The following is a 25,109-nucleotide window of genomic DNA, read 5'->3' on the forward strand; positions in this document are numbered from 1 at the left end:
TCTGCCCGTGGCGTCTGTTTTAAGTAGTTGACGTTTTGTCTGCGCGTCGGAAAATGTTGAGTGTACAGAAAGAACAGCGTGTTAACATCAAATTTTGTTTCAAACTAGGAAAATCTGCAAGTGAAACGTTTGTAATGTTACAACAAGTGTACGGCGATGATTGTTTATCGCGAACACAAGTGTTTGAATGGTTTAAACGATTTAAAGATGGCCGCGAAGACACCAGTGACGACACTCGCACTGGCAGACCATTGTCAGCAAAAACTGATGCAAACATTGCAAAAATCGGTAAACTTGTTCGACAAGATCGCCGTTTAACAATCAGAGCAGTGTCTGAGTTAACAGGAGTTGACAAGGAAAGTGTTAGGCAGATTCTTCATGAAAGTTTCAACATGAACAAAGTGTGTTCAAAAATGGTTCCAGAGTGTCTCACAATTGAACAGAAGGAACGCCGAAGAATGATTTGTTCTGACATCCTGGAAAACATTGAAAGTGATCCCACCTTCATACAAAATGTTATTACTTGCGATGAATCGTGGTTTTTTACTTACGATCCCGAAACTAAACGCCAATCGATGCATTGGAAAACTCCTGGTTCTCCACGACAAAAAAAGCACGAATGTCAAAATCGAAATTCAAGGCAATGATGATTGTTTTTTTTTTGCCATCAAAGGGATTGTGCACATTGATTGGGTACCAGAAGGACAAACAGTGAATCAGCATTACTACATTAGCGTCCTGGCTACCCTACGTGAGCGAGTACGGAGAAAACGGAACGATTTGTGGAGAAAAAAGTCATGGATCCTTCACCAAGACAATGCCCCTGCTCACAGTGCGTTGTCAGTGAAGACGTTTTTGGCAAAACACAACATTCCCATCTTAGATCATCCACCCTACTCACCTGATTTGGCCCCCTGTGACTTTTTTCTTTTCCCTAAAGTCAAGTCAGCTTTGAAAGGAACTAGATTTGAGACTGTTGAAGCAGTAAAAGAAAAAGCGACGGAAGTAATGTATGCACTTACCGAAAATGATCTGCAGCATTGCTATGAACAGTGGAAAATTCGTATGGAGCGGTGTAGAGACCGAGGAGGAGAGTACATTGAAGGAGATAACATGAAATTGTAAATAAATGTTTTTTCCAGCATCAGTCCGGTTTTTTTCTAGCCGCACCTCGTAGAGCAACTGCAATGGCTCCGCGGGGCAGCCACGTGGTCTTGGACGCCTTGCCACGGTTCGCGGGCATCGGTGTGTGTTTCGTCCTTAGCGTAAAGTTAGATTAAGTAGTGTGTAAGCCTAGTGACCGATGACCTCAGCAGTTTGCCTCCATAGGAACTTACCACAAAAAAAAAGCCTGTAGTGCATGGTGTTAGCTGTACTCGTTTCCTGTTTAAGTTTTTTCTTTATTCGTTTGTTTTCTTTTTTGAAAGCTGTTACAATGACTTTATTTGTTTATTATTAATTAATTTGTTGATCTATATTCCGCTGATCTGACGAAACGAGACGTGATAATTGGACTGCCTTTCACACGCGTTAGCGTGGTATGTCAGCTTTCATTTTCACTCTTTTGCAGCTTGGCATAACGTCCGTCTTCGAACCTACGGCAGACCTGGGTGGTATCAGTGATTTGCCCCTAGAAGTGAGCAAAGCTCTGCACAAGGCGTTTATTGAGGTTAACGAAGAAGGCACAGAAGCAGCAGCTGCAACAGGCAAGTATTTACAGTCAGACGAGACAGCAACTCGTTGTCCACAAGTCATCAGACAGTGGCCGGTGAGCAATAAGTCGCTGCCAGGGGCACCTGGGCCGTCTGCTACCACCTATCATTTACTATTAGAAACGGGTGAATATGAAACTTTTAGCTTCTGAAATTACTTGTTTGGAAAATCTACGCAATTTTAGTGTATTCGGATTTATCTTCACCCAGCATCAAGCAATATCAAAAGTTTACTTTTAATATGGTGAATGCAACCAAGCATGAGCGCTATGAATATTCTTGCTGTAAAAGTTTTCGTAGCCACTGTAAATTTGGGATGATACATTAGCTGGAGCGGACGAGTCAGCAGCATTTATTCAGTTGCGTGGTTGTTCTGCCGTATGCATTCACGTATAATCATGTTTTGAGCTAAACAGTGTAACCTTTCATGATAAACGAGTACTATGGTGCTTTTTGGGAATTTGTCATCTTATCAACGACTAGCAGAGAAACCTCGGGTTGACCACGTATTTATTTACAGCTGGGCATCCACGCCCATACTACGCAGCGTCTGGCTTTGTGCGTAATGGTTATGACGTCATATCTCCTGAAACGAGGCCCACAAGAAAGACAGGCCGCGGCGCGTACGTTACGGAGGTAGGCCTGAACTCGCTCAACTTAGCAGACAAAATGAGTTTCTACACCTGTTAACTCGCAGCTGAGCGTGTACATATTAACGAGAATTGCATCTTCTACTGAAATCTTAGAGAAAGCTTTTGACAAAGTTAACTGGAATACTCTCTTTCAAATTCTGAAGGTGGCAGGGGTAAAATACAGGGAGCGAAAGGCTATTTACAATTTGTACAGAAACCAGATGGCAGTTATAAGAGTCGAGGGGGATGAAAAGGAAGCAGTGGTTAGGAAAGGAGTGAGACAGGGTTGTAGCCTCTCCCCGGTGTTATTCAATCTGTATATTGAGCAAGCAGTAAAGGAAACAAAAGAAGAATTCGGAGTAGGTATTAAAATTCATGGAGAAGAAGTAAAAACTTAAAGGTTCGCCGATGACATTGTAATTCTGTCAGAGACAGCAAAGGACTTGGAAGAGCAGTTGAACGGAATGGACAGTGTCTTGAAAGGAGGATATAAGATGAACATCAACAAAAGCAAAACGAGGATAATGGAATGTAGTCAAATGAAATCGGCTGATGCTGAGGGTATTAGATTAGGAAATGAGACACTTAAAGTAGTAAAGGAGTTTTGCTATTTAGGGAGCAAAATGACTGATGATGGTCGAAGTAGAGAGGATATAAAATGTAGACTGGCAGTGGCAAGGAAATCGTTTCTGAAGAAGAGAAATTTGTTAACATCGAGTATAGATTTAAGTGTCAGGAAGTCGTTTCTGAAAGTATTTGTATGGAGTGTAGCCATGTATGGAAGTGAAACATGGACGATAACCAGTTTGGACAAGAAGAGAATAGAAGCTTTCGAAATGTGGTGCTACAGAAGAATGCTGAAGATAAGGTGGGTAGATCACGTACCTAATGAGGAGGTATTGAATAGGATTGGGGAGAAGAGACGTTTATGGCACAACTTGACTAGGAAGAAGGGATCGGTTGGTAGGACATGTTTTGAGGCATCAAGGGATCACAAATTTAGCATTGGAGGGCAGCGTGAAGGGTAAAAATCGTAGAGTGAGACCAAGAGATGAATACACTAAGCAGATTCAGAAGGATGTAGGTTGCAGTAGGTACTGGGAGATGAAGAAGCTTGCACAGGATAGAGTAGCATGGAGAGCTGCATCAAACCAGTCTCAGGACTGAAGGCCACAACAACAACAACAACAACAACAACAACAACAACTGAAATCTGGTATTATGAAGTCTTATCGATTAACAGGACTACAACAAAATTTAATTTAAAATCAATACTCGATAAAAATGCTGTAACGGCTTGTTTATAGCATTTAGTCTCTTATGCTTAACATTCGTCACTTCATACATGAAGTGGTGCCTTACGCAACTGATAATCATGTCGGCGTGATTTTAATTTTATTGTACCCCAGTACAGCCGTAACAAATTATAGGTGGGGCTATGGACTCCCAATCATTGTAGGACTAATAACAGTCCATAATAGAGGATACCAGTAGAAGATGAAATTCTCTTTTGTACGTACACACCTAGCTACGAGTTAACAGGTCTAGAAACGTAGTTTGTCTGCTGAGCTGAGCGAGCGAGCGAGTGCAGGCCTTACCTTCGTGACGTACGCGCCGCGGCCTGTCTTTCCCGTAGGCCTCGTCCTGAAATACGTGTCGTACAATGATATAATTTTGGAGGTACATTCAGCGCTATACGTGGATACTGTCTGCAGACTGCGTACGGATAGAGTCGTTAGCAACAAAGTAATAAATTTAAACGTCATGCATGATGCTGCAGTTTTTCACGCATTTCATTGTTTATGACGTCTTATGTCCTTAACTATGTGTCATACAGTGATATAATTTTGCAGTTAGTTTCAGTGCTATATGTGCACACTGAGTCCAAAATGTGTCGCGAATAAAGTTACTATAAAGAAGTAATACACTGGTGTCCAAAGTTAAAGCAACAAACGGAACGCGACCGCTACGGTCGCAGTTTCGAATCCTGCCTCGGACATGGATGTGTGTGATGTCCTTAGGGCCGGCCGGAGTGGCTGTGCAGTTCTAGGCGCTACACTCTGCAACCGAGCGACCGCTACGGTCGCAGGTTCGAATCCTGCCTCGGGCATGGATGTGTGTGATGTCCTTAGGTTAGTTACGTTTAATTAGTTCTAAGTTCTAGGCGACTGATGACCTCAGAAGTTAAGTCGCATAGTGCTCAGAGCCATTTGAACCATTTGATGTCCTTAGGTTAGTTACGTTTAAGTAGTTCTAAGTTCTGGGGGACTGATGACCTCAGAAGTTAAGTCCCATAGTGGCTCTGAGCACTATGGGACTTAACATCTGAGGTCATCAGTCCCCTAGAACTTAGAACTACTGAAATCTAACTAACCTAAGGATATCAGACACATCCATGCCCGAGGCAGGATTCGAACCTGCGACCGTAGGGTTCCATAGTGCTCAGAGTTATTTGAACCATTTTGAACAAACGGAAATTTTGCAATATTCCGTTTAATTCGCCACACAACAGTATAAACAGGTGATAGTATTTAAGTAGAAACAATGTAAAGAATACAGTACGTAAAGAACTGCGATATGCATAGCCGTAGACAATCATGAGACAATCACGTTCTTCGTTTCTTTTCCGACTTGGCGGATTTGCACACTCATTCTGACAACTGGTTAACATGCTTAGTATGGGCTGTGACTACATCTGGCAGCAATACCGATCTGACAGCGGCGGTGCAAATGATGTCGTCGTCTCATGTTGAGGCAATGGTGCCCAAGACATCTTGGGTTGTCGGATGTTCTGCCGGATATCAGCGTCGTACCTGCACGATATTTCGGTAGCATAGCTCGTTACCTTCATCAGGGGCGAACTGAGACTACTCCTCGAGTGGACCTGGTCCAGTATATATGCCTGTGTCCTTCCCCCTTCACCAGGCGCTCCCTCTGCGGTACGCGCCCGCTCGCTGCGATCTTCTGGAGCATCCGGGTGACAACACCCAGGACTGCAGCGGACGGGAAAGGGAACGCCAATGCTCCAGAAGATCCAGGGTCGGACGATATCACCGGCAGAGTACTGGAGCAACTACCTTGGTCGGCGATCGTTCATCTGGCTGCGCTGTTTAACTGGATACTTACGACAGCCACGTTTCCTGCTGCATGGAAGCACTCTGCCATTGTTGCAGTACCAAAACCGGGCAAGAATAAGAAGTATCCCAACAGTTATCGACCGATCAGTTTGCTTCCTCACGTTAGCAAACTCTTTGAGAGACTTCTTCTCCAACGCCTTAAACATCTGGCCGCGCAACTCGACGTCTTACCACCGGAGCAATTCGATTTTCGAAGTGGACATTCAACTACTCAACAAATCCTTCGAGCAGTAGAATATATTAAGGACGCCTTCAATCGACGAGAATTCTGCGGTGCACTATGGGACTTAACATCTGAGGTCATCAGTCCCCTAGAACTTAGAACTACTTAAACCTTACTAACCTACGGACATCACACACATCCAGGCCCAAGGCAGGATTCGAACCTGCTACCATAGCGGTCGCGCGGTTCCAGACTGAAGCGCCTAGAACCGCTCGGTCACTCCTGCCGTAAGCCACAGGGCAACATAAGTTGGCGACTGTCCTGCTTCCATTCTTCCTGTGGCCCTCCACCACAGAGAGTCTGAAGGCGTCTTCTCTGTGCCATACTGCACCGTTTGTGGCTGTGAACACAGATATTGTGGATGTGGGACTACCCAGCAAACACTAACCCTTTTGAGATATGCCCTAACGCCGTTGCTGACGTGGTTGTCCGTTGACCGGGATGCCGTCTTCCGTGCAGAACACAATTGTACGGACATCTGTTGAGAGTTTGTATGATTGTATCGTGAATTAAATATAGGACGGGGAAATGGCGGTTTGTTTCTTTAATTTTGGACACCAGTATAAACTGTAACATCATGCCTCATGCTGTACTTTTACTGCATGAAAAGCGGGAAAGTAAGGAAAGGATAAACGTTTTTCCTTTCACCATTTTTCAGGGGTTGTCAGTGAGAAAAAATTTGTGTAGGGTGAAATTATGTGTAAAGTTTGTTGCAAGTCTCTAAGTGCTCATTCTCAAATGCGGGCAGAACGAATTCTTTGAATTCACGCCTCGCGGGCTATGTTTCTTTTTCAATCCCACCCTCATCCCTTTGATAGGACGGAAGGTGATTCTAACCCTCCATTCGATAGTTGCCTGACAGTAAGGTATATGTGTACGGAGTTTGATTGAAATCGCTCCAGTGGTTTAGGAGGTGATGTGAAATGCACACACACACACACACATACACACACACACACACACACACACACACACACATTTTTATAACATGTATGTGTGTTCATTTAATACTGATTTAGTAGCAGTTGTCAATAGGCTGCTGGGCATGTTGTTATTTGTTAAATGACATGGCTGTCAACAACTAAATCGCAATGGGTAAAGGAATATACCCAAATTCGGACCCCCATTTTGTTTTTGATTTTAAAAATTTTAACATAGTAAAAAATTATAATTTAAAAACATGTAATATTTACTTTTACTGTTACACGGCATTTCAATTCAACTCTTACAATATATAATTAAAATTTATTATGAAAACTATTATTTTAAAAATCTTACTTCTGGAAAATGGTTGTTAAAATGGGACCTCTTGTAAAAATAACAAAAATAACACTAAGCTAAATTAGAAGACTTAAATCAGGGAAGTCATAATCTTCTTCCATAAGGACATAGCATTTTTCAGTGTTTTCTTTGCTGGACCCAAAATCCTTGCAATGGGGCACTCCTGCATGTTTTATTTGTAACTGTTCGTCTTTGTCCCGTTTAAGAAAAAGACTAATTCACTTTCCCAGCAATTTCGTCTCCTAAAGAGTGTTGCATGTTATTCCTCTTTGCCAATTGTACGGCCGTTCTTTACAAGTAATTACGATTAGGGGCAAAGAAACGAACTTCCTTAGTAAGACAGTGCCAAACCAGCTCTTCTGCAAGAACGTTACCCAAAATTGTGGTTCTGTCTCTTTTTGTTTTTGCTGCTTCCTCGGGTGTACCGTACTTCACATTGGACAACCTTATCAGTGGCAAGTTTATAGGACAGCCACAAGGCGCAATTAATGTTTTTGATTGGCCGCTTTCGCTAATTCTAACAAGAGGTCACATTAAACTGTGCGAAACTGGCCAATAAAAATATTAACTGCGACTTGTGGCTGCCCTACAAACTTAATATCAACAGTCGCCGTTTCCTCTGCAAGCAACGCCTGCTCTCACTCACAAACGCTGTTTTTGGAACATTAAACTGATTACTGGCGTTCTTCCAATCCATCTTCTTCTTCCAAACTGTATCAGTAGCTTTAGTCACTTCAGAAGGACCCAATTTTATTTCCTCATCTTTCTTCGTTTTCCTCTTGGAAATTTCAAGAGAAAATGGGACCAAATATAGGCAGATTTTAAAAATGAAAAAGTAAGGGGTCTGGTTCAAGCAACTAACGGAGGTACAGTTCACACAACTACAGCCCACATTTGTCAATCCATGAGAAATCTTTTACATTGTCAAAATATGTAAAGTCGAACTGAAAAGTGACAAATGAAGCTGGCGCCATGTGTATTCTGCTAGAGCATGGTAGGAGCCTGAACTATTATTGACCCATTTACACTTGATGCCACTAGACTTCAGGAGCATGTAGAGCCAAGAGACCAGAGGGTCTACTTAAGGGAGCGGGTGGTGGAGGGTTGGGGGGGGGGGGGTGGAGTCCAGTTAAGGGCGCTTTCTATTAATTGCAAGTGCCTAACATCAACTACTACCACGTTACATATGAAGTAGATATTTTACTTTTCAAACAATAGAAAATCCAGGATGGAATGTAACAATATTATGAAGAGGAAAGTTGCCGCACATCATAAAGCGGAGGTGCTGAGTCGCAGATAGGCACAACAAAGAGACTGTCACAAATAAGCTATCGACCATTAAGGTCTTCGTCAACAACAGACGACACACACACACACACACACACACACACACACACACACACACACACACACACACATTCACGTAAATGCAACTCACACACGACTGCAGTCCCAGGCAACTCAGACCCTGAATTTCAATTGCCTGGGACTGCAGTCGTGTGTGTGAGTTGCGTTTGTGTGTGTGTGTGTGTGTGTGTGTGTGTGTGTGTGACGTTGTTGACGAAGACCTTAATGGTCGATAGCTTATTTGTGACAGTCTCTTGTTGTTTCTATCTGTGACTCACCACCTCCAGTATATGGTAAGTAGCAACTTTCGTCTTCATAATATTTTACTTTTCCCTGAACACCATAATTATTAGTTATACATTTGAAATTATGGTAAAATATTGTGTATTATATTCATGTGCAACATTTCGTCCGTTCTTGTATCTAGATAAGAGACTAAAAGAAAATAGCAAATAAATAATTCTACCACTGTTAGCAGTTATCATTTCGTCAACATAATGCAATTGAGCACACTCCATAAGAAATTAGCATATATCACAAACACATTAGATCATATAGAGAGGTACTTGCAAAAGTAAAGTTATGAGGGTGGCTTGTGAGTCGGGCTTTGATACCTGAGATGGTAGAGCACTTGCCTACAAAAGGCAAAGATCTCAAGTTTGAGTCTCGGTGCAGCAGAGAGTTAATCTGTCAGTAATTTTGATAAACAGGTAGCCCAAGAATTAAACATAATAGAAAACGCACAAATAGATGTCAAAATTTATGAGTCAAGAAGTTCGCGTCATTGTTTGCTTTATTTAAACTGTTCCTATAGTAAATAGCACAAATGTTGATATCTACATGCAATTCTACGTAAAGGTAATACACTTAAAATTAGTGCAGTTAAATCCATATTTAGACACTGTGCGCTAGATGAGCTGGTCTAGTTTTGTTAACAAAAGAATTACCAAGGTGACAGAGACCAGCGACTGAAAGTAGTAATTTGGACTTGGTATCGATTGTGAACTGGTGTGCCCTATTGAATAATAACAAAAGACGCAGCAGTCCCGTGATAAACAGTGATTAAGTGAACGCTAGCTATAATATCAGTCAAAAAGAGTAATATTCCTAGAAGAATATCGTAGATATTATGTAGTGCATCATGAAAAGTAATGCTGCAGCGTAAAATTTGATGAGACATGCACGTCGACATCAGCAGAGTCTGTACAAATGAAGACCAAAAGGCTGTCTCATTTCCCCTTGTCCCCTCCCTCTACTGCTAGACCAAGCTCAATACATAATCACAACATTCATTAAATGTACGATTAAACACAAAAGGGTTACAGACATTGCTGTAAGTGGGCATTGATGTAAACCAATGTCGAATATTGAAAATTTATTCTAGAATGGGATTCGAACCCAAGTCTTTTGTTTACCAAGCAGACGCTGTGACCACTTAGCACGCCTCCCGTCAGACCCAAATTCTCAACGATAGCGTGGTCCATTGATAGTGAACGGGCCAAATATCTCACGAAATATGGCATCAAACGTAAAAACTACAAAGAACGAAACTCGTCTTGCTTGAAGGGGGAAACCGGATGGCGCTATGGTTGGCCCGCTAGATGGCGCTGCCATAGATAACGGATATCAACTGCGTTTTTTTAAATAGGAACCCTCATTTTTTATTACACATTCGTGTAGTACGTAAAGAAATATGAATGTTTTAGTTGGACCACTTTTCTCACTTTGTGATAGATGACGCTGTAATAGTCGCAAACGTATAAGTACGTGGTATCACGTAACATTCCGGCAGTGCGGACGGTATTTGCTTCGTGATACATTACCCGTGTTAAAATGGACCGTTTACCAATTGCGGAAAAGGTCGAGATCGTGTTGATGTATGGCTATTGTCATAAAAATGCCCAACGGACGTGTGCTATGTATGCTGCTCGGTATTCTGGACGACATCATCCAAGTGTCCGGACCGTTCGCCGGATAGTTACGTTATTTAAGGAAACAGGAAGTGTTCAGCCACATGTGAAACGTCATCCACGACCTATGGCGAAGTACGTGTTTTAGCTGCTATCGCGGCTAATCCGCACATCAATAGCAGACAAATTGCGCGAGAATCGGGAATCTCGAAAACGTCGGTGTTGAGAATGCTACATCAACATCGATTGCACCCGTACCATATTTCTATGCACCTGGAATTGCATGGTGACGACTTTGAACGTCGTGTACAGTTCTGCCATTGGGCACAAGAGAAATTACGGGACGATCACAGATTTTTTGCACGCGTTCTATTTAGCGACGAAGCGTCATTCACCAACAGCGGTAACGTAAACCGGCATAATATGCGCTATTGGGCAACGGAAAATCCACGATGGTTGCGACAAGTGGAACATCAGCGACCTTGGCGGGTTAATGCATGGTGCGGCATTATGGGAGGAAGGATAATTGGCCCCCATTTATCGAAGGCAATCTAAATGGTGCAGTGTATGCTGATTTTCTATGTAATGTTCTACCGATGTTACTACAAGATGTTTCAGTGCATGACAGAATGGCGATGTACTTCCAACATGATGGATGTCTTGCACAGAGATCACGTGCGGTTGAAGCGGCATTGAATTGTATATGTCATGACAGCTGGATTGGTCGTCGAAGCACCATACCATGGACCGCAGGTTCACCGGATCTGACGTCCCCGGATTTCTTTTTGTGGAGAAAGTTGAAGGATATTTGCCATCGTGATCCAGCAACAACACCTCTCAACATGCGTCAGCGCATTGTCAATGCATGTGCGAACATTACGGAAGGCGAGCTACTCGCTGTTGAGAGGAATGTCGTTTCACGTATTGCGAAATGCACTGAGGTTGACGGACATCATTTTGAGCATTTATTGCTTTAGTGTGGTATTTACAGGTAATCACGCTGTAACAGCATGCGTTCTCAGAAATGATAAGTTTAAAAAAGTACATGTATCACATTGGAACAACCGAAATAAAATGTTCAAAGTTTAAAAAAGTACATGTATCACATTGGAACAACCGAAATAAAATGTTCAAACGTACCTACGTTCTGTATATTAATTTAAAAAACCTACCTGTTACCAACTGTTCATCCGAAATTGTGAGCCATGTTTGTGACTGTTACAGCGCCATCTATCACAAAGCGAAAAAAGTGGTCCAACTAAAACATTCATATTTCTTTCCGTACTACACGAATGTGTAATAAAAAATGGGGGTTCCTATTTAAAAAAACGCAGTTGATATCCGTTTGACCTAGGGCAGCGACATCTAGCGGGCCAACCATAGCGCCTTGTGGTTTCTCCCTTCATGCTAGACAAGTTTCATTCTTTGTAGTTTTTTCGTTTGACGCTTATTTCGTGAGATATTTGGCCCGGTCACCATCAATGGACCACCGTTCGAGTCTGGAGTGCATTCGCGCTGAACAGATCATTGACTTTCTTCGCCATATATATACACACCAGACTCAAACTCTTACGGGAATTAGCATAATGCTGCAAGTAATGAGATTATGAGCAACGGACACTACATTCTTGTAGTGTGTGGATAGGGTAGACGGTGCAGTTGCGATGACATTTGTGACCAGATGTCTTAGTGGTCAGAGCATCTGCTTAGTGAGCAGGAGACCTGGGTTCACATTCCACTCCGGCACATATTTTCAATTTCCCCTGTCAATTAAAATGAAAGCCCACTTGCAGCAAACGTGCGTAATTCCTTTGTGTTTAATTCATGGTTTATACTGGGTTAAAATGGTGCCTGTTCTTTCGGACATGTCCGAAAGAACAGATACCATCTACACTGATAAGCCAAAACATTATGACCACTGTCCAACGTGACGTTGGATGCCTCCTGATGGCGTTGCGGGCGGGTGACGCGATAACAAATGTATTTAAGCAGAGCGACACGGATGGGATCACCCTAGAGAAGGAAGGTATGGGCTGTAAATCGGGAAATGCATTGAGAAAAGCGACTTTTACAAAGGGCAGATTATTGCTACGCAGAGCCTGTGAACGAGTATCTCGAAAACGGCGAAAGTTGTCGAATGTTCACGTGCTACTGTCGTGAGCATCTACGGAAAGAGGTAGAAGGATAGTGAATTACCGTTAGGCGGTAAACGGTTGGACGTCCATGACTCTTCACAGAACGTGGGCTTCGGAGGCTTGTCTGCCCTGTAAAGTAGGGTAGATGGTAATCTTTGGCATCCGTGCCGAAAGAGTACTGTTCTTGTGCACGCGCAAATGTTCCGGAGTACACCGTTTCTCGTACATTGTTGAACATGGAGTTACCCTTTCGTGTTCGCATGTTGACCCAGTGCATCGTGAATTACTATTGCAGTGGGCACGGGACCATCGGTATTCAAGCATCGATCAGTGGAAACATGTCAGCTCTTCAGATCAATCACATTTTTGCTACACTACGTCGCTGATCGTCTTCTAAAACGCCATCATCGAGATATGAAATGAAATGTCGTGTGACGAGGGCCTCCCGTCGGGTAGACCGCTCGTCTGGTGCAAGTCTTTCGATTTGACGCCACTTCGGCGACTAGCGCGTCGATGAGGATGGAATGATGATCATTAGGACAACACAACACCCAGTCCGTGAGCGGAGAAAATTTCCGACCCAGCCGGGAATCGAACCCGGGCCCTTAGGATTGACAGTCTGTCGCGCTGACCACTCAGCTACCGGGTGCGAGGTGAACGGCGGCTTGAAACGTGCAGCGCACCACGGACGCTGGCTGGTAAGAGCAGTCTTATGCTATGAGAGACATTTTCCGGCGCTTGCGTGCGACCTGTGACGGTAGTCGAAGACACGCTGATAGTTGCGAACGCCTGTATCCTTTTATGCTTGATGCCTCCCCGACGGCGATGTCACCTTTCAGCAATATAATTCCGTGGTTTGAGGAGCATTATAATGAACTCACGTCGATGTCTCGGCGACCAAATTCGCCTGGTGTAAATCCTATGGAACCCATCTGGGTCACTATCGGTCCCCATCACCACGTACTTAAATCAGCGGCCCGTTATTTACATGAGCTCTACGTAGACATCTAATGCCACATACCTCCACAGACCTACCAACAAAGTGTCGGATCCCTGGTGCGCAGAATCAGTGATGTATTTCGTTTTAAAGACGGACAACTAAGGCATTAAGCAGCGGGTCATATTGTTTTGGCTCATCAAGTGTATAAATGTTCTGATATATCTCTAACAGTGACATGCACAGGCTCATTACGGGAAGGCTGCAATACAAAATTTTATAAATTCATGTCTGTGACTGTCAATGAATTATTTATGTACTAATTCATACATCTATTTTGTCTGTCAAGATTGTACATATGAAGTATTCAATTATACTTTACCCCCATTATCCCAGAAAGGAAATTATGTAACGTAAATTACATAATGTTATTATTGTGAATTTCAGTGCATCACTCCATACCAATCATAGAGAGATAATGCTATTACATGTCAGCAGAAAGGAAATCAGCTAACATTAACGAAACTAAACAATTGGCAACAAATATTCCAGTTCAGAATTTCATGAACAAGCGATTAAATGCTTTTTTACTTAGTGAAGTGTCGTGGCAAAAATCATTTTTATGCAATGGGGTTTGACATGGAGTCACTGGCACTTCGTTGGAAATTTTATTCCAACTGAGCCATGTGGGATTACCCGGTGAACTCATTAGTCGCAAGATGAACCGTTCTCTACCTCTATGGGGTGACTAGATAATTACTTTTAAATCCACTTCTTCCAAGTGTATCAAAGTCAGAAAGGCAATTGCTGTATAGTTTTAGTAACGTTTTAGATAATCTCTGTACAGAGATTTAAAAAAAATCGAAACTCAGTTCACAACTGCATTTCAAAATCAGCCCAAATCCCCAGGTCTTCAGATTTGTGGTTTCAGTTCCACATTCTTTAAGAAAATTATCTTGAGACTGTTTTTCTAGGGTGAATGCAATTGTGCCCGAAGGTTAAGTATGATGAAAATATGTGTAGGAGAGGCTACAGAACAAGGTAAACTTCAGTTACAAGACATTTAGCATACAACAAAAAATATAGGGTTGACAAGTAAGAGCTCATTGTTTCTCTCGGCGAGTTGAATGGAAATAAAACTCTCGGGTTTTCAGATGAGTGAGTGCGTCAAAATGGCGCCCTTTCGATGAACTCACTCTAAAGGAAATCTGCGAGCTTTGTGTTAGTAGCTAGAAAGGTTTAAGTTTAGATGCCATAGAGTAATATTTTGGAAAATCTAATAAAACAGCAAAAGAAGAGAATCGAATGTTTGAAATGTGCAGTTACAGAAGGGTGCTAAAAATTAAGTGGATCGATTAGAAATGAGTTGCTTCTCCGCAGAATCAATGGGGAAAGTAGAAGAAAGGACAGAATGATGAGATGTGTGTTAAGATGTGGCAAAATCGCAGGGGAAGATGTAGACACGACAACACACAGCAAATAACAGAAAAAGTTTGGTGCACCAACTATTTTGAGATAAAGAGAGGGAAGGAAATAGTGGTTGGACGCGTCAAACCAGTCAGACGAACGATTACCGGAAAAAAATAAGATTGCAAAATTTGACGATCAAAGAGGGGCACTGATAGCAACTTGACTTTCAGGCGGGACGAATGAGGATAAAACCTCTGTCTGTGTATCCTGATGTAGTTTTCCATTGTTTCTGTAAATACAAACTTTAAGTCATCATCCACCTTCGAGAGTGAATCACAACTTCAAAATCAATGTTATGTTGTCCGCCCCGGTAGCTGAGTGGTCAGCGTGACAGACTGTCAATCCTAAGGGCCCGGGTTCGATTCCCGGCTGGGTCGGAGATTTTTCTCCGCTCAGGGACTGGGTGTTGTGTTGTCCTAATCATCATCATTTCATCCCCATCGACTCGCAGGTCGCCGAAGTGGCGTCAAATCGAAAGACCTGCACCAGGCGAACGGTCTACCCGACGGGAGGTCCTAGCCACACGACATTTCCATTTCCAATGTTATGTTTATTTCTTCTTCTGTATTGCCTCAGCCATCAATTTCTGTAATGCCATTTCCCAGTTTTCGTCAATAATTATTTCTTATGTCAGTCCTCACTGGAAACTACAATGTTATTCTAGCCTCAATTGAAATCTCACCCACTTCTCCCTCTGAAATTAGGAAAATAATAAACTTGCTTAAAACCAAAAACTCACATGGAATTGATGGCATTTCCAGCAAAATACTAAAAGCTTGTTCTCAACAGATAAGTAAGATTCTCAGCCACCTGTGTAATAGCTCTGGAACAGGGCATTTTCCCTGATAGACTGAAATATGCTACTGTTATACCTTTGCATAAAAAAGGGGATAGATCTGATGTCAACAATTACCGTCCAATCTCCCTTCTAACAGCTTTATCCAAAATTTTTGAGAAAGTAATGTATTCAAGAGTAGCTTCACATATCTGTAAAAATGAAGTACTAACAAAATGTCAGTTCGGTTTCCAGAAAGGTTTTTCAACAGAAAATGCCATATATGCTTTCACCAATCAAGTTTTGAATGATCTGAATAACCGAACACCACCCATTGGGATTTTTTGTGATCTCTCAAAGGCTTTTGATTGTGTAAATCATGAAATTCTGCTAGACAAGCTCAAGTATTGTGGCATGAGTGGGACAGTGCACAAATGGTTTAATTCGTACCTAACTGGAAGAGTGCAGAAAGTTGAAATAAGCAGTTCTCATAATATGCAAAGATCAGCACATTCCTCAAACTGGGGAACTATCAAGAATGGGGTTCCACAAGGGTCGGTCTTGGGTCCTTTGTTGTTCTTAATATATATTAATGACTTGCCATTCTATATTCATGAAGAGGCAAAGTTAGTTCTCTTTGCTAATGATATAAGTATAGTAATCACACCTGACAAACAAGAATTAACTGATGAAATTGTCAATAATGTCTTTCAGAAAATTACTAAGTGGTTCCTTGTAAACGGACTCTCACTGAATTTAGATAAGACACAGTACATACAGTTGCGTACAGTAAATGGTATGACGCCATTAATAAATATAGACCTTAATCAGAAGCATATAGCTAAGGTAGAATATTCAAAAATTGTAGGTGTGTCCATTGATGAGAGATTAAATTGGAAGAAACACATTGATGATCTGCTGAAACATTTGAGTTCAGCTACTTATGCAATAAGGGTCATTGCAAATTTTGGTGATAAACATCTTAGTAAATTAGCTTACTACGCCCATTTTCACTCATTGCTTGCATATGGCATCATATTTTGGGGTAATTCATCACTGAGGAATAAAGTATTTATTGCACAAAAGCGTATAATCAGAATAATAGCTGGAGTCCACCCAAGATCTTCCTGCAGACATTTATTTAAGGATCTAGGGATATTCACAGTAGCTTCTCAGTATATATACTCTCTTATGAAATTTGTTATTAACAACCAAACCCAATTCAAAAGTAATAGCAGTGTGCATAACTACAGTACTAGGAGAAAGGATGATCTTCACTATTCAAGATTAAATCTAACTTCGGCCCAGAAAGGGGTGAATTATATTGCCACTAAAGTCTTTGGTCACTTACCAAATAGTATCAAAAGTCTGACAGATAACCAACAAGTATTTAAGAAGAAATTAAAAGAATTCCTAATGACAACTCCTACTCCATAGAGGAATTTTTAGATATAAATTAAGAAAAAAAGAAAAAACAAACAAACAAACAAATATAAAAAAAATTAAAAAACAAGAAAATAAAAAAGTTGTTATATTAACTTAATTATGTTGTTAAATTAATTTAATTATGTCATGTATTGGAAAATTTGACTCGTTCCACATCATTACGAAATATCGTATTCATAATCCATGGAACTAGTATTAATCTAATTTAATCCAATCTAATCTAATCACTAGCTGACAATTCATCGAACAATATTTCCGCAAATATCGTATGACTAGGGCCTCCCATCGCGTAGACCGTTTGCCGGGTGCAAGTCTTTCGATTTGACGCCACTTCGGCGACTTGAGCGTCGATGGGGATGAAATGATGATGATTAGGACAACACAACACTCAGTCCCTGAGCGGAGAAAATCTCCGACCCAACCGGGAACCGGACCCGGATCCTTAGGATTGACATTCTGTCGCGCTGACCACTTTTTTTAATTTTTTATTGTTATCATTTTGTTCGTTGCATTTGTTCGCTGCGGATGTCCCATGACACCCGTTCAAGTTCAGTGTCGAGCCGTTGACTCAGTTTTTTATTACAGAGGGCAGTTAACCCTCTGGCCGAACACGCTGAGCTACCATGCCGCCTATTACTTAGCTACAGGGGCGGACAATATTTCCGTAGCAGAGTGAAACAGCTCTCTCAAAATTCTAAATATATGAGGGGCAGTCACATGAAAACGAGGCAGATGGAAAAAAAGTAAGTAAACTGTTTATTATTTCTGAAGTAATCGGTATAACTGTTAATATATTTACGGTATTGCAGTGCCGATGTTATTCTGAATTATGATTGAATGTTTCTTTGGACATGCACGGATGTCCAAAGGAACAGGCATCGTAGCGACTACAGCCACTATGGAATAAATTAAATGTTTTCGCAGTTGCGAACACGGGCGACCATCAGATGTAGAATGGAATGGCAACAACGAAAATTTGTGCCAGACTGGGACGCGAAGAAGGATTTCCCGTTTAATTGCGAGCGGTCGCCTTACCGTTTGGCTGTCTGTGCACGACTCATGGCCAAACCCAAAGTTGCACATGTCGTCAACCATGCTAATGCTACCTGTACTGGAACATCCACTATGTAGATTCCCGTATAGATGAGACATTTTACATGAAAGTCACTTGCCCGGCGTCGGCGGTTGGACACGATATTGCCGCATGCATGCATGACCAAAGGGACTTGGCATTTTGGCATTTTAATGTAAATGTTCACAATGATCACGCATGGGCCGTTGAGAATCACCATGAAATTGTGCAGTCACTCGTCAATATAGATTTTCTGTCAACGTTTGGGCCGACATTTTTGTCGACTGTTTGTTAGGGCGTCTGTTCTTCCTCCCAGGCTCAGTGGAGAAACATACCATGCTTTGTTAGAGAAGGATCTACTTGTTTTGCTAGAGTATGTCTTCACGAGTGCAACAAAACATGTACTTCGTGCACAATGGAGCTCCTCATTTCAGTGTTAACATTCGTAGGCTTCAGAATAATAGATTTCGTTACGGACGGATGGGTAGAAGTGGAACAATTCCTTGGCCATGCTCTCCGGACCTTATTCGTGGGAGCAATTAGAATTTCGTATGTACGGAACGCCGGTACAATCAATGGAACGGTACGTTGATGCATCTATCCTTTCTAATCGATTACATTCTGAACATTTTATTAAGGGAAGAGTGTCATATTGTGCTGATACGTTCTTTTCCTGTGTTTCCCATGGTTAATATGTAGAAGAGTTCTAGGAACTGACCTCTAAGAAGAAAATAAATCGTTTTCGGATCCATGTCCATGTAACATTTTTTCTTCCTCTTCGTTTGAGGCACGTTTCCTGAAAGTTTGGACACACCTTGTAATTCCATTTTCGTAGTTCCCCAGGGAGCCGACATGCGTGGGCAGTGATAATGTGACGTAGTACTGCTGCTTGTGGAGCAGCAAAGAAACATACACTATGTGATCAAAAGTATCCGTTTACGTAAAAACATACGTTTTTCACATTAGGTGCATTGTGCTACCAGTTACTGCCAGGTACTCCATATCAGCGACCTCAGTAGTCATTAGACATCGTGAGAGAGCAGAATGCGACGCTCCACGGAACTCAACCCCATCAAACGTGGTCAGGTGTCACATGTGTCATACGTCTGTATGCGAGATTTCCACACTCCTAAACATCCCTAGGTCCCCTGTTTCTGATGTGATAGTGAGGTTGAAACGTGAAGGGATGCGTACAGCACAAAAGCGTACAGGACGATCTCGTCTGTTCACTGACAGAGGCCGTCGACAGTTGAAGAGGATCGTAATGTTTAATAGGCAGACATCTATCCAGACCATCACACACCGATTCCAAACTGCATCAGGATCCACTGCAAGTACTTTGACAGTTAGGTGAGAGATGATAAAATTTGGATTTCATTGTCGAGCGGCTGCTCATAAGCCACACATCATGCCGGTAAATGCCAAACGACGCCTCGCTTGGTATAAGGAGCGTAAACATAAGACGATTGAACAGTCAAAAAACATTGTGTGGAGTTACGAATCATGGTACACAATATGGCGATCCGATGGCAGGGTGTGGGTGTGGCGAATGCCCGGTGAACGTCATCTGCCAGCGTGTGTAGTGCCAACAATAAAATTCGGAGGCGGTGGTGTTATGGTGTGTTCATGTTTTTCATGGAGAGGGCCCGCACTCCTTGTTGTTTTGCGTGGCACTATCACAGCACAGGCCTGCATTGATGTTTGAAGTACCTTATTGCTTCCCATTGTCGAAGAGCAATTCGGGGACGGCGATTGCATCTTTCATCACGATCGAGCACCTGTTCCCAATGCATGGCCTGTGGCGGAGGGGTTACACGACAACATCCCTGTTATGGACTGGCCTGCACAGAGTCCTGACCTGAATCCTATAGAACACCTTTGGGATATTTTGGAACGTAGACTTCGTGCCAGGCCTCATCGACAGACATCGATACCTCTCGTCAGTGCAGCACTCCGTGTAGAATGGGCTGCCATTTCCCGAAGAAACCTTCCAGCACCTGACTGAACGTATGCCTGCGAGAGTGGAAGCTGTCATCAAGGCTAGGGGTGGGACAACACCATACTGAATTCCAGCATTACCGATGGAGGGCGCCACGAACTTGTAAGTCATTTTCAGGCAGGTGTCCGGATACTTTTGCCGCGCGGGATTAGCCGAGCGGTCTCAGGCGCTGCAGTCATGGACTGTGCGGCTGGTTCCGGCGGAGGTTCGAGTCCTCCCTCGGGCATGGGTGTGTGTTTGTCCTTAGGATAATTTAGGTTAAGTAGTGTGTAAGCTTAGGGACTGATGACCTTCGCAGTTAAGTCCCATATGATTTCACACACATTTGAACATTTTTGATACTTTTGATTACATAGTGCATGATGTCTGTGGTCCCTGGCTTTGCTGTGTCTTGTCCATCGATGGCAGAGATATAAGATTTTACCTAACGCCTTGTCCAGGTCATTCACCTCGTCATTATATTCAACAATAGTAGTCGGGGACACATGTTCAACTACCTGCCTGTCAACAACGCGTCCTCGTTGAGCCAGGACGGGTTCTCATTTACCTAACTCGCTCGTCTAGCCAGTTGCGTTGTCGAATACTCAACCCTGCTAATGGGCTATTGAAGACTAACTCCATAACAAGCAGAAACAACTGCCTCTGTGCACAAATGTTACCGCCATACATATGCGCTGTATTCTGGAAAATGTGTTTTCATAATTTCTATCAACATTTCTACAAATTTGAAAGTTGCCTCCAACGTCTTTCCTGAATATGTAAAGTGAGTCTCTCCCCAATAGGAGACTGTATGAGAGGGACTCTATTTGATGCTCTTTGTCAGACAGTGTTAAATGTAGCTTTCACATGAACGAAAAGTGCTAAGTTGCTGGGTAACTTTGTTTGCAGCTGTTCTTTCGGAGAAGATCGACTCTGTTGATGAAAAGCCACCGCGCCCAGTCATTTTCAAGGCCGACCGTCAGTTCATGTTCTTCATAGTGGACCACCAGTCTTCGGCAGTACTCTTCGCGGGACGTTTTGCTGGTCCTCCCGCTCCTACACCATCCGAAGCGGCTGCATTTGCACAACAATTCCCCGAACATCAATTGTGAGTTCTTCTTTTGTACCTTGCATTGCAGCGGTTGTCGCTGCGACATCACACGCTCTGACTTCAATCATATTACTCGCCTGTACCTCTCCCAAGAAAATGTTTCGTACATTTTACAATTAGAGTCACGGTACTAAGATGGTGAATTGTACAAAAGAGAAGCTGACAGTATAGCAGTAGCTGTGTATGATTTTCAAATTTTCCCCTTGTAAAAAAGTATAAAAGTAAAACATTTTAATGTCGTAACTATTTTTGGCTAAAGAATCCAGAGGGTTTGTTTAATCGCTTACTGTTCTTCACGTATGTTAGCAAATTTACTCGTCGAAATGTCATTACTGTGTTGTGTTACTGAGAAATGCCATCACATAGTCAAGACATCTCGAACAGCATCAGGTGCCTGTTTTACCATAGGACGGAGGGATCTCCATGAACGAAGTAAGACATCCACAGTTCATGAGTCGCTGCACATTGATTTGGGATGTAACTGAACACACAGCTCACAGTGCCCTCTTCACCACAACCTCTCATACTCTTGTCCCAAAAGTCTGGTAATTTCATTTTCTTCCTTCAGGACGAGTCAATCATCTACCTCTACATCTGCATTAACACTCTGTAATACACTGCTGTGAAGTGCGCAGCAGAGGTTGTTTCCATTGTACCGCATATTAGGGCTACTTCTCCTCCATTCGTGTGTGGAGAACAGTAATAATGAAACTTCCTGGCAGATTAAAACTGTGTGCTGGACCGAGACTCGAACTCGGGACCTTTGCCTTTCGCGGGCAAGTGCTCTACCACTGAGCTATCCAAGCACGACTCATACCCCCTCCTCACAGCTTTACTTCCGCCAGTACCTCGTCTCCTACCTTCCAAACTTTACAGAAGCTCTCCTGTGAACCTTGCAGGACTAGCACTCCTGAAAGAAAGGATATTGCGAAGACATGGCTTAGCCACAGCCTTGGGGATGTTTCCAGAATGAGATTTCCACTCTGCAGTGGAGTGTGTGCTGATATGAAACTTCCTGGCAGATTAAAACTGTGTGCTGGACCGATACTCGAACTCGGGACCTTTGCCTTTCGCGGGCAAGTGCTCTACCAACTGAGCTACCCAAGCACGACTCATGCCCCGTCCTCACAGCTTTACTTGCCCGCGAAAGGCAAAGGTCCCGAGTTCGAGTCTCGGTCCGGCACACAGTTTTAATCTGCCAGAAAGTTTCATATCAGCGCACACTCCGCTGCAGAGTGGAAATCTCATTCTGGAAACATCCCCCAGGCTGTGACTAAGCCATGTCTCCGCAATATCCTTTCTCTCAGGAGTGCTAGTTCTGCAAGGTTGGCAGGAGAGCTTCTGTAAAGTTTGGAAGGTAGGAGACGAGGTACTGGCAGAAATAAATCTGTGAGGACGGGGTGTGAGTCGTGCTTGGGTAGCTCAGTTGGTAGAGCACTTGCCCGCGAAAGGCAAAGGTCCCAAGTTTGAGTCTCGGTCTGGCACACAGTTTTAATCTTCCAGGAATTTTCATATCAGCACACACTCCACTGCAGAGTGGAAATCTCATTCTGGAAACAGTAATAATATTTGCTTAAATGTGTATCTTCACCCTCTAATTGGTCTTACCTTGTCTCTGCCGTCACTATGGGACTGATGTGTAGTGGGTTCTTCGATTTGTTACTTGATACTCATTCTTGAAACTAGTTGCATATCAGTGTGTCAGTTCAGGTTTGTGTCACTGCAGTGACGTTCTCCTGTTCGAGAAACAAACATGGGACCATTCGCTCTCCCCTATTAGTCTCATTTGATATGGGTCCCACACAGTTCAGCTATATTCTAGGATGGGTGGCACAAAATTTTTTAAGGAGTTTCCTTTGTAAACTAACTGTATTTTTCCAGTACCTCACAAATGAACCGAAGTTAGCCATCTTGTAACGGTATTAACTTAGTTACAGTCTCTAATTCTTCTTTTCCTTGTTCTTCTCCTTCCCGGTAGCGCAATAGTTAGCAGTCTCGGTACTGAAAACTTATTGGGTAGTGAATGATGTTAAACAATGATGAGTGCAACGTCACTGCTTTTAGGTTCTTTTCACACATTATTGACGTTTTTGGAACGATGACCAGTTTCTTAGCTCCACTGTGTACAAAACACCTGAATAGTCCATACGTGCAGTGGCAGTTCCATTGACAACACTCGTCACGCACTCCATCCTTTCATAAATCACAGTTTTTGAAAACACAGTCACTTGAGCACAGTTCCTTTTGAAATCATAATTACATGCTTAACGTGACATAGGTAAAAAAGACATCTACAAATTGCAGCCTGATAAACAGAGTTTTACGCTCGCAACAAGAAAAGAAGTGCATACAGTTATTTCACACAGCCCTGTTATTGACAAGAGAAATGTTACAGAAACGTTGACGGTGCATATATGATGGCGGGCAGGCTTTCATATCTTTCACTGTGTATCCTGATTCGACAGAGCACAACGTTGCATCGAAATTGTTAACTGAGTACTTTACAGGCACCAGCTTTATTACATGATTGCAGGTATTGCCACAGAGATTTTAAGCATGTTCAGACATCAACACGAACCTTATTAAGTGATGGGAACTGAGTGGTTACTGGGAGTGGGTTTTTTACCTAGGAGTTACCTGCGCAAATACTAGTGGAGGACTGCTGATTTTGGAGATGGGGTTGATATATAAAGACTGGCATGTGAATACTTTGGAATTTTGGAAATTACATATGTATTTATGAAACTGTATCGTTTAAATTTACTGGAGGTGTTCAGCTAAAAATTCTATTTACATTATAAGTAGCTGGTTAGTAAATAACAAAAGGTTACAGAACTATTTTATGTGTCTGCACTGGGACTTACCTAATTACAAGTACAGTTACCATATTTGAAATTATGAGAATTTATGAAAATTCATAGTTAGTGACTTAATTCGTTAATGAAGGGTGTCATTTTCTCCAGAAAAATTCGGGTACCAAACATATAGTGATAAACTTGCAAATTAAACAGGTATCTGGGCACAAATGGCAACATCTAAATTATGAACTTGCATGAAATATTGTCTGAGAAGCATTTGGCGCACCTGGACATAAACTAAGTACACACAACTATATTCTAATGAAAAGTGAGGAAAAGAAAACATTAATTGTGGATAAGAGTGCAATAATATAAGGTAAGTTGGTTCCAGGCTGCTATGTTACATCATACCTCATCAAATTACACAGACAGGAATAGCTGAGTGGATGACTCAGTGCCAGAAAACAGTTATAAGGGTCTTCTGTCTAAAGTGATCATGTGCCTCCCAGTCCTTAGCTTCAATTTTCCTGAAATTTGCTGTGGGTGTAGACCTACCCTAAAAATAAATCTGTGAAAAATTTTAAATCTTGAGCTTAAGTATGTGAGAAACAGAGGCCTTCTATTTGGATGGCTTTTTGACGAATGTGTGTGAAAACGAACAAAACCAAATGTTTGAAACTATTTAATTACAAGACAAAAGCAAATAGGAGACTCTCACTCTCAGGTCAGATAACTTTTGGCTGTGAATAAGAAAAATACAGTATGACAGAATGTAAAGCATTTTGTGAGCCAGTATAATGCATTAAAGTGACTCAAAAAACATGGAGACAAAAATGCATAGATTTTTTTGATCCTATTTGGGGTTTGATATCTCAGGAAAAAAAATGCAAAGCAACTACAACTTGACACATTTGTTGTCAATGCCTGGGACATGATTTTGTTAGCATCCCAACCTACTTAGCCAGTAATTTTTATTATACTCAATTGCAAAATTACAGTAGATGAGCCAAGTTCAGATGTAAATATTACAAAAGGGTCATTTCAGAAATTCTTCTTTCCAGCACCACTTGCAGCCGCCTGTTGAATCTTAGAGTCAGTTCGGCAAAGGGACCAAATATGGTGTTGAACTTCAATAAAAGTCATGT

The 25,109-nt window shown here is 42.2% G+C and overlaps 1 protein-coding gene and 1 non-coding gene across 3 annotated transcripts in view; one reads left to right on the top strand and one right to left on the bottom strand.

Moving 5' to 3' along the window:
• The window catches only part of LOC124776708 (leukocyte elastase inhibitor-like), a 216,977-nt gene that overhangs the window by 161,254 nt on the left and 30,614 nt on the right, over positions 1-25,109 (top strand). The window contains exons 7-8 of one of the 2 annotated variants that reach the window (XM_047251819.1): positions 1,571-1,706; positions 20,965-21,163. In XM_047251819.1, coding sequence (XP_047107775.1) covers positions 1,571-1,706; positions 20,965-21,163 — 335 coding nt within the window. The remainder of the gene's footprint in view (positions 1-1,570; positions 1,707-20,964; positions 21,164-25,109) is intronic. The other variant, XM_047251820.1, reaches the window with a different exon arrangement.
• Trnas-cga lies at positions 21,900-21,973 on the bottom strand. The gene has a single exon. It is a non-coding gene; the product is annotated as a tRNA-Ser (tRNA).

This window comes from Schistocerca piceifrons, chromosome 2 (genome assembly GCF_021461385.2).
Source record: "Schistocerca piceifrons isolate TAMUIC-IGC-003096 chromosome 2, iqSchPice1.1, whole genome shotgun sequence".
Lineage (NCBI taxonomy): Eukaryota > Metazoa > Arthropoda > Insecta > Orthoptera > Acrididae > Schistocerca > Schistocerca piceifrons.